This window comes from Centropristis striata, chromosome 11 (genome assembly GCF_030273125.1).
Source record: "Centropristis striata isolate RG_2023a ecotype Rhode Island chromosome 11, C.striata_1.0, whole genome shotgun sequence".
NCBI classification, from domain to species: Eukaryota; Metazoa; Chordata; class Actinopteri; order Perciformes; family Serranidae; genus Centropristis; species Centropristis striata.
Window position 1 is genome coordinate 32,320,910 of NC_081527.1, and position 19,634 is coordinate 32,340,543.

Sequence of the window (19,634 nt, forward strand, 5' to 3'; positions counted from 1 at the left end):
TATATTCAGTACCAGTGAAAAGTGACACACCTTCTTGTTCACTCTTTATTATATTTTCCATATTGTAGATTAATATTAAAAACATCAAAACTATGAAAGAACACATATGGGATTATGTAGTGAACAAAAAAGTGTTAAACAGATAAGAATAGAATATTTTATTTTATTGTTTGTTTTTTTTTCTATTTTTATTATCTTAATCTGTTTTACTCTGTACTTGTGCTGCTGCAACACATCAATAAAGGATTATCTTATCTTACATTAAGAAGGCAAGAAATTCAACAAATTCCACCAACAAAGAAAAAGGAGACTACTTTGAAGAGTCTAAAATGTAAAACATATTATTATAATTTTTAACTACATAATTCTGTATGTGTTCTTTCATTGTTTTGATGTCTTCAGTATTAATCTTTAATGTTGAAAAAGAGAAAGATAAAAACATTGAATGAGAGGATTTGTCTAAACTTTTGACTGGTACTGTAGTTTCAAGCATGCTTTGTGGTCTCCATATTTGTAGATTGTCAACGATTAATTATTGTAATATTAATTTTCCATTCGACAAAACCAGTCTGTGAGCAAAAAGTTGTTCACACAGAACAGACCTCACGCACACAATTGTAAAGTACTTCTTATCCTATTATCAGAATCAGAAATACTTATTATTTTATAAGAAATAGAAATAAGTAAGTCTGTAAATAAAATAAAGATTAAAAAGCGTGCAAAAAAATATATACTATATACAACACTTTCAAATAAAAAATGCAACAAGCAAAAAGTGATATGTACAAATAGAAATAAAATAGAAATATACACATACATTTGAAGTAAAAAGAGATGTATATATGTCACAACAGTGGGACAATTATTAATTAGAAATATTAGAATTATTGCACAGACTTATTTTATTATGAAGATAGTTATAAATTATGTGGTCGTAGCTGCTGACAGGTAAAATAAGTCCAGTTGCTAGTCTGTTGACTCAGGGTGTCTGACGCTCTGACAACTATATTTTTACTTCCAATTTATGAATAGAATACGTTTATTATGTTAATTTTATTTCGGTTCACTGTGCCTGTAATGTCTTTGTTGTAAAGCACTTAGTGCTGCATTTCATGTATGAAAGGTGCCAGTCAAAAGTTTGGACACACCTTCTCATTCAATGTTTTTTCTTTAGTTTTATTATTTTTCAACATTGCAGAATAGTACTGAAGATATCAAACCTAGGAGAGAACACATATGGAATTATGTAGAAACCAGTATATGTTTGAAATATTTCAGATTCTTTCACCGAAATTGTTTTGATTAACAGGTGCACCTCGTAAAGAGTTAATTTGTGGGATTTCTTGCCTTCTTAATCAGTTTGAGACCATCAAAGCAAAATGTGAAAAATCTAAAATCTAAAACATCTTCTGGTTTGTTTAACACTTTTTTATTTACCTCATATTTCTTTACACGTTCCTTCACATGTTTGATGTCTTTAGTATGAATCTACAATGATGAAAATAAAAAAAAATTAAGAAAAAACGTCTTAGGATGGTACTATCTATAGAACCTTTTATCCATGAAATGCAGCACAAAATGAATTACAACAAAGACCGCACAAAACATATTAAAACACATTAAAAAGCATTCAATTCATAAAATGGAAGTAATATATCTATATATACACTACTGGTCAAAAGTTTTAGAACACACCAACTTTTCCAGAATTTAATTGAAAATTATGCAGTTTAATGTCTCAGTGTACTCTGAAATTAATGCACATTTGCAACATTTAAAATTCTTTATTGAGCATGACAGTGTTTTGAAAGTAAAAAAAAAGATTCAAAATCACATTTTATGTTGGACTAAAGGACTAAAAAAAGACACAAAATGACAACAAAAGACACCAAAAGACACAAAATGACTTAAAAAAGACACAAAAAGACACAAAATGACTTACAAAGACATGAAAAGAATTCAAAATTGGACAAAATAGCCCAAGACTCCATAGAGTTAAGTTGTTAACCCATTTCTTGTTCCCTGAAAAAGGCCTTCTTGTATAATTCTGAAATGTACATTATTTTTAATTATTTTTTAATTACCTTACCTTTTTTTATTTACCTCTGGCAGTTCACCACTTACCTTTGTACCCTTTCAAGCTGTTCATTTGACTTGAACTGCTTGAATTTCAATAAAAAACTGGAAAAATTAGGGTGTTCTAAAACTTTTGACCGGTAGTGTATATATGATAAAAATAAACTGTATTGTAAATATAGTTTATTAATATTATGATTATTATTATTATTAGTAGTAGTAGTGATGGGCCCTGCAGCCTGATGCAGTGAGGACAGGTTTTGTTCATGCTATTGTAATGTTCTCACATGATGAACGGGGAAAGTAAGGCTCATAAAGTTGCAGGCTGGTCTGGCTCTGATGGTTTCCATCGTTTTCATCCATGTGAGGATGCACAAAGCCTCACAACAATAAAGCACATGGAAACAAACGTCCTTGATTAGATTAAACTCGCCAACAGCAGACAAAGGCCAAACTATTCATCTGTGTTTTCCATCGTGTTGATTAGCTCTCTCTCTCTTTTGAACTTGTTAAACTTAATAAGCTTTGTATCTATTCAAGGTTCTGTTTGAAATGACCACTTGCTTTACAACAAGATCCAAACAACACAACCCCCCCCCCCCCCCCCCCTCCCTTTACCCGCTATGTTTTGTTTATTGTAAACACTTTAATTACACTGGGAGCTCAGCATGAAATGTAAAGAGAACCCTTTTGGTGGCCAAACACAGGATGCGAGGGTGATTGCTGTAAAACTGAAATAGAAATTGGTTCAGATGATAAAAGTGAGTTTTAAAGCTTCTGAAACCTGCTAGTCATTTCAAGGACAGTTTTTATTTGCTTTAATTGTACATGCAATCATGACACCTCATAAAGCTTGTCCTCGGGCAGCAGGAATACATCTCACTGGATCATTTGAACTTTTCTGGAGCTGACATGGCAACAGTTGGCCGCCACTGTTTAGCTTCCTGTTTGAACAATCATTTTGGTATTTAGTTAGAGGTGAGCAGACTTATCAAATAAAAAAATGCAACAAAAGCTTTGTTTGCTCACAGCAGTATAACCACAAGACGTCAAACAATGTTATATTCCAGTCCATTAATGAAAAACTCAACGTGTGCACCAGAGCAAATATGATTTGTGTATCAATTATTATTATCTGCACACAGTGTTTGATGTGAGGAGGATTCAGATAATGTCAGTCGGCCTCATCATACCTTAAGTAACACATTAAACCTGGAAAATCCAAAGTAGTTTCACTTTATTTCATGCCGTTTAATGAGGAAAAAGAGAGCTTATTGCTCACACCGCCTTATTATGAACAAAGGATGCAATTTTCAAGGGAGTAAACATGTTTTTCACACATCAGTTAAAAAAAAGAAAGCCGCACTCTCTCATGGGCTTCTCGTCTGAATGGAATTTCACTCAATATGTTTTCAACCGGCAAGCCTGATTTCATTAAAGTGGGTGGTACTCCATATAAAAGCCGAAGAATTCAACACATATTAAAAGAACAGTTGAGTAATGGGGAAAAAATCCAGATTCCCATGCATTCATTCAAACAGGTTGGTGCTTTATGAAAGATATAATTGCTGCAATAATATCCGTTCTCAGGAGTGCAGGGGTGCAGGTCACAACGCTCACGTCTGCAAGCTTTTTTTTTCAGACTGTTAAGGCATTTTTTGAATAGCCCGAGAGATGAAAGATTAAGAGGTGACATGAGACAATAATCAGAGTCAAACACAGGGAAGTTATTTGTGGTTTGTGTCCAAGTGAACTAAACAAGCAACCACAAGTGCCTGGATCTCTTCAAAGAACTGTTTCGTATTAGAAGTGATCGGCCATGGAGAGTTAAGTTTGTTGTATTGTCACATTTTCCATCATTTGGTAGCGATCCTAGTCTGCAAGATTACTCTGGATCACACAAAGTTTTGGGAGATGCTGGTCCTCACTTTGAGGAAACGAGCGTCTGCTTTGTGTCAGCGTGGCTCTGTTCTCTCTGTTTGTCTCCAGCGTGATCGGTGCAGATGCAGGCAACGGCATCCGAGTGTTCATTCCCGACATCGGCATGTTCGTGGCCGGCCTCGCCATCTGGCTGCTGTGTCGCACTCTGGTCCAGAAGAGGCCGCCTGAGGACATGGCCCAGTACAACACCGACTTCGAAGCAGAGGAACAAGTGGGTTTCATTTGTGACGACATGCAGTGTCCTTTTTATTTTTTTTATTTTTTTTAACATTTGTTTATTGATTTTTTAGTGACATAACAAAATCAAGAGATGACTTTACGAGAGTCAAAACAGTGTCGAGTGTAACAAGTAAAATAATAATAATAATAATAAAAATAATACATAAAATAAAATGAAATCAGATAAGGAATAACTAATAGTAAGAAGAATTACCAAAAAATAAAAAATAAATAAAATAAATAAAAATGGAAGCGAACAACAAATACGACATGCAGTGTCCTAACATGGCGTTTGAATGCATCTATCCATCTGAATTAACTGATTCATCTATTTGTTATCATGTACAGTAAGCTCTATTTAAAGCAGAGCTGCAGCTATTTTTTTTTGTTAATAATTTTTTAGAATTAATTGTTTAAAAAATGTGGAAACATTGTGAAAAAAGTATTTTTTATCAATTCCTTCCAATTAGTCTGTGTGCTATTGGGCTACTAAAGTCAAAATAAAACATAAGATCGGTGGATGATGATTCACCACATAAAAACTATTAGCAACAGTTGCTTACATTAGCTTGACTTTTGAGTTACTGTTGACATTCTTGAAACCTTTATTCCAATACTTATGCATTGAAGCTGTAGCTAAAATAAGACAGACTTTATTTACACATCTATGAGGTTATAAAGAAAGATGACTCCCCACGTTTTATGTTTTCACTTTTCACTGTTCCTTTTCTGTTTGTCATACATTTGTTTAAAATGTGGCATTTTAAACAGAAGCTTATGTCTGTATGAAACTTTTGACATTAATGTAAGATTGTGATGAGAAATGCCAAAAAGCACGTGTGTTTTCTAGATGCAGAGCAGTCAGAAGTGACTGTCACATAAAGCGATTGAGGGAAACCAAAAGGAGGGGAGCCATGTTGAAACTAGAAGGGCACATGGAGAGTGCAGACACCTGCCAAGACCACACCTCATCTCATGATGTGAAACATGATTAATTAATCTGATAAATTAATCTGATTTGGATCCTAATTGCTATGGGATGTAAAATAATCCCTTCCAAGTTTAACTGAAAATCAGACCAGTAGTTTATCCGTAATCCTACAGAAAAACAAAAAACAAACTGTATTGAAAACACACTCTCCTTTGTGGAGGGAAAAAAAACCCAATTAATGAGAATGTTCTCATAAATATAAAGAGAAACTATGGCCACAAACCTCAGATGTCCTCAAATCCAAATGTAATCATCTTTACAAACCTTTTTTTAGATTCCTGGACCAGGAGGACATAGTCTTTCTTCAGACTATATTACACCTGAGTATTATCAGCCTGCCCCTCCTTCTCATAGGTCCAGAAGGACGTTGTCACATTAACTGCTACCTGCTGGCCTGTTGTGGTAATTAACACAGGTACAAAGTACGACATGATGTTATAATCACTTATATCACTAATTTATAGATATCAACATGAAACTTCCCCAGTTTGTTACTTACATTAAGACACTATTTTTCTGAAATTTTATATTTTTATATGCAAATTACTGTGTGAAAATTAAGCTTATTTGCAGATATTTCCAGGACTTAAATCTGACCATCAGATCAAGCAAATTACAAAGTTATTATTTTATTGTTTTGATATATTCGATTTTTTTTTTTTTTTACAGACGAATATCAAGATATTTCCTTTTATCATTTTAGAACTCAGAAAATACTGTCAAAAGCAATTTTAGGAACAAAGTGTTCTGTAAATCAGGGTAAGAATGATGTAGGGTATAGTTAGGAATAAAACTGGTAAGTTTTTTGTCAATTTGTAAGTGGAGCTGAAGTTGAGATTTATGGCTCAGAGCATGAGAAAAAAAACTATTTTTTTGAGAAAACGGCCTTCAAAGATTTCATACATTCTTAATGGAAATGACTATTTGATGACAACTTATTGAATCTAATTCACAGCAACAACAATATAGAAGATGTAAAACACATAAAATTGTGCAGGAGAGTGGGAGCTTTTTAAAGGTTTAGACTGCGTTCACAGTGCTATACGCTGCAAGAGAGAGCAAACTTTAAGGGAATTTGTGAGAAATCTACAGGCACAAATTAATTAAATACAGTAAAATATACACCTAATGATTTGCTTGGATGTTTTCTTTCCACTATTCTGAAAGATGAAACCTCAAAATTGACTAGAGCATGAAAAAACATGTTTTTGCCTGTAGTGTCTAAAGTGTCATTTTTATATCATGTATCAAGTGTCCCAAGGTACCTTAAGGTGTTTAATCTAAAATTTGGAGAAGCAGAGCTTGAGAGAGTTTAAATAGAGAGTTTCCTTTAAGTGTGGATGATTTGGAATACAGCCCCCATCCCCTGGCAAGCCCTCCCTCCTCTTTATGACTCAGTGTTAATTAAATCCACATTCACTTTCACTTGGACTGTGCTGCTCACGCTGGCACAGATGGCACCGCTCCCCATCACTGAGAAACACCAGGAATTCATCTGTAGCGCCTGCGTTGTGTTCAGGCTTTTATTTCCGTCAGTGAGCTTAAATTGTTGTTTGATTCAAAACAGGCTCTGTACCACCTGCTACTTTCTCTGTCTAGTGCCTTATGCGTTCTATATAAATCACAGTGAATGGCTCACTTGTTATTATGTCTCTATTTTATTGAGACTGTTGGAGAGGAGCGACACATAGTTGGTTAGATACGGCAGCCAAAGAAGAAGTGACTGGATTAGATCTCTGGCCAACATGTGGTCCCAGAGGGAAACATCTGCCACGGGTCGCTAATCATTTCTCTAGCAGCCAAACTGACCACATTATGTTTAAATATACTAAACTGAAGCATGCTCAGGGGTTATAATGCAAGTGTTACCTGTAGAAGAGTGTTTTTCAGCACCATGGAGAGCTCTTAGCTCTGCACCATTTGTCATTCAATACTGAAATGTCGCTATAATTCATCCCTACACCCCAAAAAGGAAGAAGAGGAGAAGCTGAGCCTGGAAGACAACATCCTGCTAGAGGAGGACTATGAAGCGGGGTACGAGGCTGAGGAGGACGAAGAGGAGGAGGAGCTGGATGAGGAGGAAGAGGAGGAGGAGGAGGAGGAGGAAGCAAAGGAGAGCACCAAGAGGAAGGTCCTGCGGATCGTGGCGGAGGTGGCATCCAAAGTGAAGGAGATTATCGGGAACTTGATCACCACCGCTGGGAAGGTGGTGGTCACCATCTTGTTGTGCATGACAGGTGAGCATGCTGGGAAGTGAAGCTGCGTCTTGATTTTACTGTAATTCCTTCTGAATATCTCAACATTACAGTGAAAACATTGTTAGATTACTATTTTTATTCTGTAGTATTTTACTGAAAGAAGAGAATTTAAAAAGTTTTCTGTCTTCTTACTTTTCATGTGGGTTTAATTTTCAGACTATAGTTGAGAAATATGGAAATATATATTTCACAATCTGTTGAACAGAACACAACATAACCTTCTCTCAGCAGCAAAGCTATGAAACAATAATTATGTAAAACAAAGTATTTTCTGTCAAATTTCTGACAAAAAAATATCATGCTTTAAGACAGTTGTTCAACTTAACACAAAAACATGATTTTGTCAACAAATAGATGAGTTAATTTAGTCGAAAGATGTGTAAAACTGGGTTTCTCCACAAAGAATGATAGAAAAGCACCACTTTAAATCCTGTGCTTATCAGAGATGTGCTCATACATTTCTTGGAAATAAGTCATTCAGCATGAAAAAGCATAGAATTACTAATTGACTAAAGAAATCTCAGTCTAATTTAACCAAAACGAGAGATTAGTTGGCTAATCAACTTAGAGCGGGCAGCCCAAAAAAGCATCTTAAACCCATTCCAAAAAAATCTGAGTCAAACCATTTTTCCAGATAATTCTTAACCATTGTTTGAACTTCTTGAACTAAATATCTTCTGTAAATATCCTTTTAACATTTCTAAGATTTAACAATTTACCTCCAGCAACCACCCAAGTGTTATGATCTATTTGGGTCGAATGGATCCTGATCAGATCCTGTCGGTCAGCCTCAGTCCTCTGACTTTGTCTTCACTCTTGGTGTTTGCAGGTATCATGCTGCCCTCGCTGACCTCGGCCGTCTACTTCTTCATCTTCCTGTTCCTGTGCACCTGGTGGTCCCTCTGCCGGACCATCGACACTCTCATCTTCAGCTGCATGTGCGTCCTGATGGCCATCTTCAGCGCGGGACACATCATCGTCCTCTACCTCTACCAGTTCCAGTTCTTCCAGGAGTCCATCCCGCCACACGATGGCTTCATCAGGTGAGACCCTAAACTGTATGAAATATGGATTTGATCTCTGTGACACACTTTGAGCTCAAACAAAGCTCAAAGTGGGTAGCACTAAAAGTGGACACGCCCCCTTAAGTATGCGTAACTTTAAGCCTTAGTATAAACTACACAAATGAGTTATTCAAAGATTAATTTCCTCTACAGTTGTCATGAAGGACAAATGTCCAAAATCCACTTTTAACCAGGCTGTAAACATGTTATTTCTGCTGTAAAGTTGGGCATTTTAACATAGGAGTCAATGACTCGCTTTTGGAGCCAGCTTCATGTGGCCACTCGAGGAATTGCAGTTTTTTGGCACTTCTGCATTAGCTTCACTTGTCATTGCTTCTTGTGTGCGACAAAGGTGAATTAAATATCCATAAAAACAGACTCAGAATCCAGTGAGACTGTTAAAATCCTGTATGTTACCTAGAAGGGTTGTCACGATCTGAGAATTTCAAACTTGATACGATACCCAGAAAAATACTCGATACTCAAGACCATTTATGATACCATTGTGGGGAAAAAGCCTAAAATAATAAGGCATAATAAAAAAATAAAAAAAAACCTTAGAACAATAAGAACAGTAACATCAATGACAATATATTCAGCAAAAAGAAAGAAAGTAACATAACTGTAACGTATGAGAAAAATATATAAAAAGGTAGTGCAAAAAAAAAAAGAAAAAAGAAAATAGCAACCAGCAACAAAGTCAACAATCATTTAAGGTTGACTGATGTAGTGTAAGACCTTTGTAAGACCTAAATGACCTCTAACAGACCACTAAAGTAAACAAGTCAGATAAAAATGACAGTAATATGAACTTTTACTTAATCTTTTCCTCTCTTAGTTACAGACGACAGGTGGAGGTGAAGACAGCACTTCCGGTATTGATACTGTAGCAAATATCTAATCCGATACAAATTTTTAGTATCAGAGTATCTAATTTTTTTGACAGCCCTATTACCTCGTTTGTTTGAACCTTGAACCCAGGAAAAAAATGACTGATTTAAAACACTGGACATTCTCATTTTTTCACCAGTCCTAATCAAAACATAGTATATTACAGGGCTGTTTATTTAAATTATTCTACTTTGCTAGCATGTTTGATTTCGTTTTCCATAGAAATTGATTAATAAACCTTGAGAATGAAAAACAAAGTGTCTCCAAAAGCAGCAGTGAGAGATGCATCAATCTGGAGAAGAAGTTCAATTTACCAGCACTAAATCTGCTGTCTCTTTGATGAATTGTTGAAGCGGTATTTCTCTAGTTAAACAGCTGAAGCCGTACTAATGCTGTCTGGCTACTTACTGATGTGAAAGTACACGACGGGATGACAGCGCTCAGCAGCCGGAGCACCTTTGATTCAAACATATTTATTGCGCCCGGGGCAAGTTTGTTTAAACGATAATAAATATTTACTATTGTTACAAACAAGAAGGCAAAGGAAGAGGCAAACCCAGCTGGAGGGAAGATATATCAAACTCCTACTCACTGCACATCAATATGAGAAGCAGAGCTTTTAGGCACTTCACTACGACCAGTGTTGTTTTATTATGCATGAGCCAGGAGACAATCAGCTGTCTGTGGCTGCAGCGGTGAGACGTTGTGGTGGGAGTAAAGCTACATCGCTACACATCTTGCCACCATACGTTAGTCACAGTTGTAATGAATACAAACTCTGTAGCAGAAAATACCTCCAGTCACTGAGCTCAATTTGTTTCACTGACAACCTGGAATGCAAAGAATGCTGTTTATTTACTAATTACTAAGAAACACACATCAAGGCTGCCACCCAAGATGTTTGACAAAAAACTGATTTTTTTTGCTACTGCAGGGAAAGAGAGATATTTAGCCAATTGAAAAGAATACATTTCTTATTAATACTGATATATTTTTTTCCAGTTGGGACACTATGTGAAAGTTGAATAAAAGGTTGGCATTAGATGGCACATACAAGTGGTGCACATCATCTGAAAGATGGGAACCTAAAGATTAATTTCAGAGTTTATAGTTTATAGTCATAAACCAGAAATAATAAAAAAAAAGAGTTAAATTAAAATTAAATTAATTAATGTTATTAGGACATGAGTATATAAAGCCCATAGAAGCCATTTTTATCATATTTTTTTTATTTAAAAAAAATGTTTTGGTAAATAGTATTTAACCTTAATTCAGCTAATCAGAAAATTATAATAACTGTAATTATAAATTCAAAGAAAAAACAAGTATTTCTTTTGTTAGATAAATTTAATTATTGTTTGTATATATTCTGCAAATATTTTGTTTATGGGTGGAGTTTTTTAATTATATAGGGCAGGATGCACAGGTGGGGTGACGAGGGAGTTTCATATTTCCTATTATTGAAGTTGGAACTACTACTTAAGTGACAGTTTTAACACTTTCTTGGAAATTACCACTACAAAGTGCATTCTCATGCTCTGTTATGTCTCTTAACTTCCTTCAACAATTTTTGGGATTATTTAATTTATTACACAGATTGGTGCTACATTTTAAAAAAAATTTTGCCCCTCAAGAATTGAAAGAAATTGTCAAAAATCCCAACAAAAATACCACATTAAAGCATTGAGACCATGAGGAACATCGTAGGAAAATATGTGCTGTCATGTAGTATCAAACTTTTTGACATTTTGGACATTTCTACAGTTTTCAAGTACTAAATAAACACTTCTTATCAATATAGTTGGGATAAGCTGGCCATCTCATGAATGCTCTAGGTCTCTAGTTTGTGATTATCCTAGAGGTCACAGCATCTCATTTTATACACCGAGGTCAATGTAAAAAAAAAAAAGCTCTTTCTGCAATAAAATGCTACTATGGAGACTATGTTTAGGGACCCCAGTGTGCAGAAATATTCGAACACAATAGGCGAAAATAAAATTTGTGCTGCTTGAGAAAAACTGCATGGTTTCTGTCTCAAACTTAATGGGATTATAATAAAGTTTGCTATCTGTAAAGGGGAGACCAGTGGTAATTTTCATCCAGATTTCATCCAGTTTTTCCATTTCTAACAACTAACTTTAGAGCATTATATAAAAAACTCATGACATGGTTGTTACCAACTGAGCCTGCTACAACCTCTGCAAGAAAAACTCCACCACGTCCACAAGCAGGCCGTCAACATGCGAAGAGATTAATAAAGATGTCCTTTGAACCTGACCAGCAGCACTATAGCTGTGGACTCCATGTGGCCGTTGTCTCAGTGTGGCCATTGTCTCCGTGCCCTTGGTTTTACAGGGTTTTATTGATCTCACGGTTTCTCATTTGAAAGCTGTGCTGCCGTGTGTCAGGACCGAGGCTATTTACAGCTATGTATAGATGAAGCTGCCTTGGACGAACCTTTTGTCCTCCCCATTCTTCTCCTGGTTCAGATGGCAGATAAGATGTGATTACTGCATTGATGCACTTCTTGTTAAAAAAAAAACTAATTAGAATGAATAGACTCGCCTCTCACACCATCTGCACAATCAGGTATAGTCTATTTAAACTGTGCATGCTGTAGTAACGATACAGTAGGAGTGCTGTAAATCAGTGGTTTACAGTCATGGGGTCAAGGTAAATCTGAGGGCCCTCCGAATGCTTAAAAGGATGAAAAATAAAGTTGTTGTTTTTTTTGCAGAAAATGTTAAAATATTTGCTGTTTTTTTGGAAATACTGAGTACTTTACCTTTAAGGTTGTAAAATACTGGATACTTTGTTCTCTTTGGGCCTCTAAAATACAGGAAAGTCATCTCCTCAAGCCTCTGAAATTGTTTAAAATGAGACAAAAACAAAGGAAAAATGTCTGCTCACTGCTAAACCATCACCACACTGACGCCATGACCTGCAATAAAGGGTCACACATGGACAAAGAGCAAAATGAACACTAAAGATTACTCTTTACTTCAATAATAGCTTGTTAAGTTGCTGTATTTATCTAGTTTATATGGTCGAGTGGGTGTAACTTTTGTTAAACAGTTCTTCATTTGTGCATTTGAAGTCCTAAATTTGGAAAGTTTACTGCGACTCTAATTCTTCTTTGATAGCTCTTTACACGAACAAGCCGTCTGTGTCATCATCTGCCGTCTCCTCGTGCGTTCTTGTTGACTTTCCACGGCGCTGAGGTATTTCTGTCTGCCGCCACGTGAAAACTGAGGCCCAATGTGATGATAAAAGTAACACGCTCTCCTCTGATCCGGCTTGTTTCCTCTCTGCACACCCATAGGGCGGTCAGAGGGGAACTCTGATGGTTGTAAATACGCGTAGCCTCTGTCGGACAATAGGCCACCTCGCTGCCTGCCCTAATTGTGCTTGTTGACAGTGAGTCGGCCTTGCCGTCGGCCCGGTGTTGAGTGAGACCGCTGAGAGGTCCTGGCTTCCACTCCACTTCCTGCCTCCCCTCCTTACAATGGAAGTCCCCAGTCATGTGACCAGTGGGCTTTCCCCCAGCTGCAACAAGAAACCATTCAGGAAGTGTGACAGGGTCATAGGGGGGCGTTCACTCCTCCACATGGCACAGACAGAAAGGACTCAGGAGGCATCTAAATCTGTGTGTGGCTGTCACTGGAATACGTCACTGCACTTCCTGTTGAGGAGATGATCTTTGTTCTGCTTGAGGAAGAGGAGTGAATCATATGGCATCCTTTGTGCTACAGAAAGGTTTTTCACCTCAGTGCATTTTTCAGATTCCAGAAGTTACAACATGAAAAGAAATCTGTCTTTTACAGGAAGGTCCTCGAACAGAACGTCAGAGAAGATATTTAATTTCTGAAGCAGTTTTTTGTGTTTTCATTAGTTTCCAGTATAACTTTCTTTCTACACTTATTTAGTTGTTTGACAGTGTCTGATATTTCCAGTGTACAGTGACTGTAGTTTGATCATGATAACATACAAAACTGTAAGAATTACACTTTGAATTCCAATGCATCATTTAGATGATAAAACACTGTACAATGAACTTTAGAAAAACTGGACTTACTTTTTGCTCCATCCCAATATATATTTCAATGACAATTTATTTATTTATTTGATCCCTTAGAATGAAGCTTATCTACTTGTCACATTTTTCCATCTTTGATTGTTTGACTTGAAGTCTCTTTATCGACCTGAAGAGGAGAATGTTACATTGTCATTTTTCAAGGAAAAAATAAATAAAATAAAAATACCTTTCAGGCACTTCTAAGTATGTAAAAATCCTATTTTTAACATTTTCGCACAAATAATACGGCTGGAATAACATCTGCTGTTCCTTCCTCGCTGAGAAATTCTGGATCTCGCCTCTGTCTCCCCAACAACGCTGCTCTTGATAAGGTTGACTGGTAAAAGAGCGGACCACTGAGCTCTGCAGCTCGCACATCTGGTCCATTTCTCCTTTAGAGGAAACATCAGTGAGCCTTCACACTCCAATGAGCAGTCTAAATCTAATTGAATCTCAGATTTTAACGCAAGTGCACAGGAATCTCCCCCTTCAGTAGAGGAATATGTTAAAAACATCTCTCTTGTGACGAATAAAAGTCGGTGTAGTCAAGGTCAGACATTTTAGGGGACATAAAAATAAGAAAAACACATTTTGAGTGGAACTTTACTCATCCTGGCAGTTCTCAGATGTTTCTTGGGACCTCTTCAGAGGTCCCGACCCACAGGTTGGGAACCAATGACTAGTAGCACTTTAAAGGCCAGTCAGCACCCACAGCATGACTCTGCAGTTCCTCCAGTCTCTTGTAATGTACGCATCACATCGTCCATCCTGGCTTTGTTTCTGGAATCGATAATGAGCTTTAAAGATGGAGAACCCAAGGCCTCCTACTCTGAATTAAATGTGATCAATTGAACAATACACTTATCTCAATGAGAACAGTCCAATCCACTGATAGATGACTTTGGACCAGGTCTCAAAAGGTTTAAGGATGAGAATTTATGCTTTTTTTTTTCTTCCTCGTGCAATCCATTTTTCTCAACTACAGTAGATATTAAAATGAGTTAAAGATAAGTTATTAATTTTCCTTCAATGAGGAATTAACAATCCTATTTTCTGTTAAGTATAATGCTAGTATCTCAATGAGAACAGTCCAATCCACTGATAGATGACTTTGGACCAGGTCTCAAAAGGTTTAAGGATGAGAATTTATGCTTTTTTTTTTCTTCCTCGTGCAATCCATTTTTCTCAACTACAGTAGATATTAAAATGAGTTAAAGATAAGTTATTAATTTTCCTTCAATGAGGAATTAACAATCCTATTTTCTGTTAAGTATAATGCCGAAATCAGTTTAATTACTTATTATAGAGAATGCAGCTGTATGAGACAGACTGAGTAGTGCTAGAACTAACATTTATTTTCATCATTGACTATTCTGCTAATTATTTATTTGATTGTTTGGCCTGCAAAATATCAGAAAATAATGACCAGTTTAATGTCTTCAAATAACCAACAGTCTAAACCCCACAAATATTTTTGATTTGTTATGATGTAAGACCAAGAGAGGCAGATAATTCTTACCTTTGACAACCTGGTACCAAAATATATTTGGCCTTCTTTTTTGTGTATTGTTTTTTTTTTTTACTAGCAGAAGAAAGACATAATTTGTTTCTGTACAAAACTCCAATTTTGACCTTCAGTTTGTTTAATAGATGTTCCACATGGGTCTTAAAGGCTAGTCTGTTATCCATCCAGAGTCTCAAATATTCATAACATTCAACCGTTTCATTTTCAGAATCTCATTTTTCAGAAAATTTCAACAGGCTGGGTGCATTTAAATGGCTAACAGAATAGCTTACATTTAGGTTTATTTGAGAAGAGCCAATGCTATTATTGTATATATATAAAATAGCTTTGTCTGCATAGTATGTACATGTGCATGCAAATTTGGGACGGCAGTGATGATGTTTATATACATTTTTTATAAAATAGGACCAAGAAAGACCCTTGTAGTAAATTTGCATGAAAAATTACAATTAAATATATTCTTGTAAATAGATTAATTTTGTGTCAATCGAATAACCGATTAACCCGCCGAATCATTACACATCTATAACAGCGGTCTATTGTCCGGGGATAAAGGTGTATAATCTGTTAGCCTCTGTGGTTTTTCTATAAAATGTAATCTCTCACAAGTTCCTGGTGTTTTAACTAAAATCCTGGCAAAAGTCCCTGTCCTCATATATACCTGTCTGTCTGATTGTCTGTCTCTGCAGTGCATTTGGCATTTCCCCCATCATTCAGAGCAACTGCTCCTACACATGGAAGCTCATGGTGCACCCGGAGCGTAAGTGGTACCACTTTGTCAGTCCCATCATGCTGCTGATTCTCTACTACACCCTGGCCACGCTCATCCGCCTCTGGCTGCAGGAACCCATCGACCAGCTGACGGTGAGGACAAACACACAGAAACACACTGAAAGCACATGAGAGTAGACTTTTTGGTCAACATATGTCAATATACCATACAGGTTCATTATATGAGGTCAATGAAATCAAGTGAATTTTATACCTTGAAATTCTACAGAAGGATAACTCGATAATTTAGTAGTTGGTCTTAAAGGGAAAATCACTTAAACTCAGCTGAACACACAAAGTTCACACTTATTTTCTGGGCACTATGCTTTATTTTGGAAAATGCAACAAAGCAATTAAGTATGTATGTTGAACAAAGACTAAATTACAGCTCTTAATCCCAAAATCGCAGCTAAAGTAAATGACAAAATTAAAGCATCTGAGGGGGATTTTATTTAATTACAGCCCTAAAGTGGAACAGAAAAGTTAAATGCTCCTAGATTATCGCCTCTAGATAAAATGAAATGCCTTTCTCCCCTCAAACAGTCTGTGATCTAGCTAACATTTGTGCTGTTAAACTTGAATGAGCTCCTGCGTAGAGACCTCGATTTGCAGTTAATGTAAAACTGGATGGATGCAGGCAGTCAGCGGGTGTCAAAGATAGAAAGATTAGTTGATTTGGGCACACCACGCCTCCGTATGGCAGTCAGAAAGTTCCAGACAGTGAACTGAAATAGAACCAGATTGAATTAAATGGGTAGCCAGGTGGCCTCGTGATCAGAGAAACTGTATTGATGGAAGATTCCAGCACGATCGATGGCTGGCTGGATGTGTCCGCCGTAGCTCAGGTGTTATCTGAGACACAGCGGTGGTCTAATTTTGACAAAGCATGAAGGGAGGGCCGAGCTAGCAGCATGTTCCAGTGTTTCAGAGCTCTATAGGGGTAAATGTAGCTGTTACATTATATAACTATTGATGACTTATTATGAAGCATTTTTCTTGTTATTTTTTAAGACAAGACACTACAGGTAAAAACATTTAAGGTTTTGGGCTATTTATGAGGTTACACGTCTTCTTTTTGAATAGTGGAAAGAAAACATCCAAAACAAACGTTTAGGTGTATAATTTAACGATATTTGATGCATTTGTTTCAATTAGATTTCTCCTAAATTCACTAAAAGTTAGTGTTGTATTGCAGCGTGAACCTAGTCTAAACTAAGCTAAGCTCCCATTCTCCTGCACAATATAATGTGTTTGACATGTTCTGTGTTGTTACTGTGAATACTTTTTCTTCTAATAGTCATTTCCATTAAGAATGTATTAAATCTTTAAAGGCTGTTTTCTTAGAATGAGTTTTTTCTCATGCTCTTAGCAATAAATCTCATGATGAAAATTGATATTTTTTATGGCCTTTGACAGCATTTTCTGATTTATGAAAGGCTATAAGGAGATATCACACTTTCCTTCTGTAAGAAACTTTAAATCTAAAATATTAACAAAGTAAAATAACTTTGACATTTGCGTTATCCAATCTTCAGATTCCTGTCTTGAAAATATATGTAAATTAGTGCATATTTAATGAGTTCACACCTCGTTTGCATATATAAACCTAACATTTCAGAAAACTTGTAATGCAAAAAAATATTGTTAATGTAAATAACAAACTGGGGAAGTTTCATGGTGATATTTATAAGTTTAAAAAGTTATGCTATTCACCTGTAGTGTCTCCCTTTAAGTTTTAGAGATGAAACTCACTGAAATGTGATCTCATATTTATTAATTTAATAAAACTAGTTTCAGTTACTGTAAAGTTTTACATTACAAATTCCTGTTGTGGCAATTTTGACAGCTGCCCTAAGTTAATGGGTGAGCTGGCCAAACAAGACGCACACAATATTCAGTTCTCCAGGTTTTATTAGCACATTCGTACTCCATACACCGCACAATCCCGAATGGCTATTTTACAGTACAACAAAGCCCCATACACCGCTCGACTTATATCTGTTGTATTTCCCAGCATTGATTCTTCAGCAAGTCTCAGTGTGGCCCTATCATCCTGCCCTATACAACACCTCAGGACAGACCCCACCTATTTTACACGTTCCCCTCTCACATGGTGCTATCACAGTTAAGTTCACAGTTTGAGTTCCCACAAGGCCTTGTGTCTTCAATATCAAGTAGGTGGCCCCCAATTATTGTACCACCATGACAGGGAGTACCAAATTTCCTTCACATTCCACTACTGAAGCAAAACGCCTGCAGTTCTCTATGAAATGTCATGTAATGTATGAAGCGTCCTGAAGACCCTTACTCCTGAATTCAACCTGTCCTGCTCCACCTCAGAGCTCGTGGCTAAGCTCCTCTGTCCTGTAATGGAGTTATAGATTAGTGTTTTTATAGAGGGGTCAATACTTCCCTGTAAACCTGCGGGGCTGTATGCATTATTGATCCCTCCACAGAGGGGTGTGTGTGTGTTTTCCCCTACTCTTACACTTTAGACGACGCTAATAATAAAGCATGATTACGGCATAAATCAGCAGCTGAAGGTTTGTTCGATAGTGGAGATGCCAGATTATGATGGATCTCATCGTCGCCAAAAAGACGAGAAAATCTGGAAGCACTGTTGCCATTTCTCAATTAATTTATTGCTTGATTTGTTGTTCGTCTTCTGTGTTTATTCAGCAGTCGTTCGCCAATGCACTAAAAACTGTGGACAGAAAATAATTCAACCCAACTTTCACAGAAGTATCCAAAGGACGGACACACAGAGAATCTATATCTGACTGCAGACTGAAAATGCATATCGCACAATACTTTCAGTATAATGATTCATTTATTTTATGCATTAGTCTTCATGTGGTTATATGAAGAAATTATGGTGTTGAACCCACAAATGTGTGGTTGCCATTTTTTTGTACAGCAACTACAAGGAACTTTAATTTTGTGCTGTTTTTGGCGTCACCTGTGGACAAAAGTGGTAGTGAGCGCCACAGCCTTGTGTCTGGCTCTGCATGCACTTGTTTAGGAAGCGAGTGAAAGAAAGATGCAGCTTATTTTTAATGATATTTCTGTTTGCAGAATGCATAGCAATGAGGTGATGTATCTATTTTTTGCTTTGCAAGATTAATAACTGTAGTAAGATATTGGTGAAACAAAGTAAACTTTGTTTTAGCCACGAGTGTTAAAAAAATATTGATATCTTGCAATGTATTTCATAAATAAAATAGACATATTACATAACTTAATATTCCAGTTCAGTATTAGTTTTGAATTCTTTCAATCTGTTGAATGATGCTCTATCACTGTCCCTTTTAGCTTTAGTTGTCCTCCATTTAATTATTTTATTTTATTTTTTTTGATTCTGCTCAATATCAGCCATAACCACAAAATATATAATGTCAGAAATAAAATGATCTAAAGAAAAATCTCCGTCCTTTTAACTGGCTAACGTACTACTCACTGCCCAACTGGGAAAATGTAAATCTAGGCTTCTCTGAGCTAAATCGTTTGCTTACTTTTACAGGGAATTGGACCTGGTGACAGGCATTATGGAGCTCATATAGAGGCATCAATATTAAATTGAGACTATTTCATAGCCTGTTAAAAACTCCTTGTTGTTGATCTAATCTTTAATGCTAGCTAACCTGTCCAGCTGTCCTGGAGATAGACAGTAAAAAATGGCAGCTTGAACCAAAAATGAAAGCTGGAGTTATTTTTTTCAGGCATTGGTGCTGCATGACATTCCAGTCAAGGTATATATAACCCAATTTTACCAAATCAAATTCAGATTTTTTCCCCAAAAGATAATTGTTTAATGCAGAAAATC

The 19,634-nt window shown here is 36.4% G+C and overlaps 1 protein-coding gene across 1 annotated transcript in view; it reads left to right on the forward strand.

Moving 5' to 3' along the window:
- The window catches only part of LOC131980442 (piezo-type mechanosensitive ion channel component 2), a 108,898-nt gene that overhangs the window by 26,030 nt on the left and 63,234 nt on the right, over positions 1–19,634 (forward strand). Inside the window, exons 5-8 of the mRNA XM_059344684.1 lie at positions 4,066–4,228; positions 7,200–7,464; positions 8,315–8,528; positions 15,730–15,904. Coding sequence (XP_059200667.1) covers positions 4,066–4,228; positions 7,200–7,464; positions 8,315–8,528; positions 15,730–15,904 — 817 coding nt within the window. The remainder of the gene's footprint in view (positions 1–4,065; positions 4,229–7,199; positions 7,465–8,314; positions 8,529–15,729; positions 15,905–19,634) is intronic.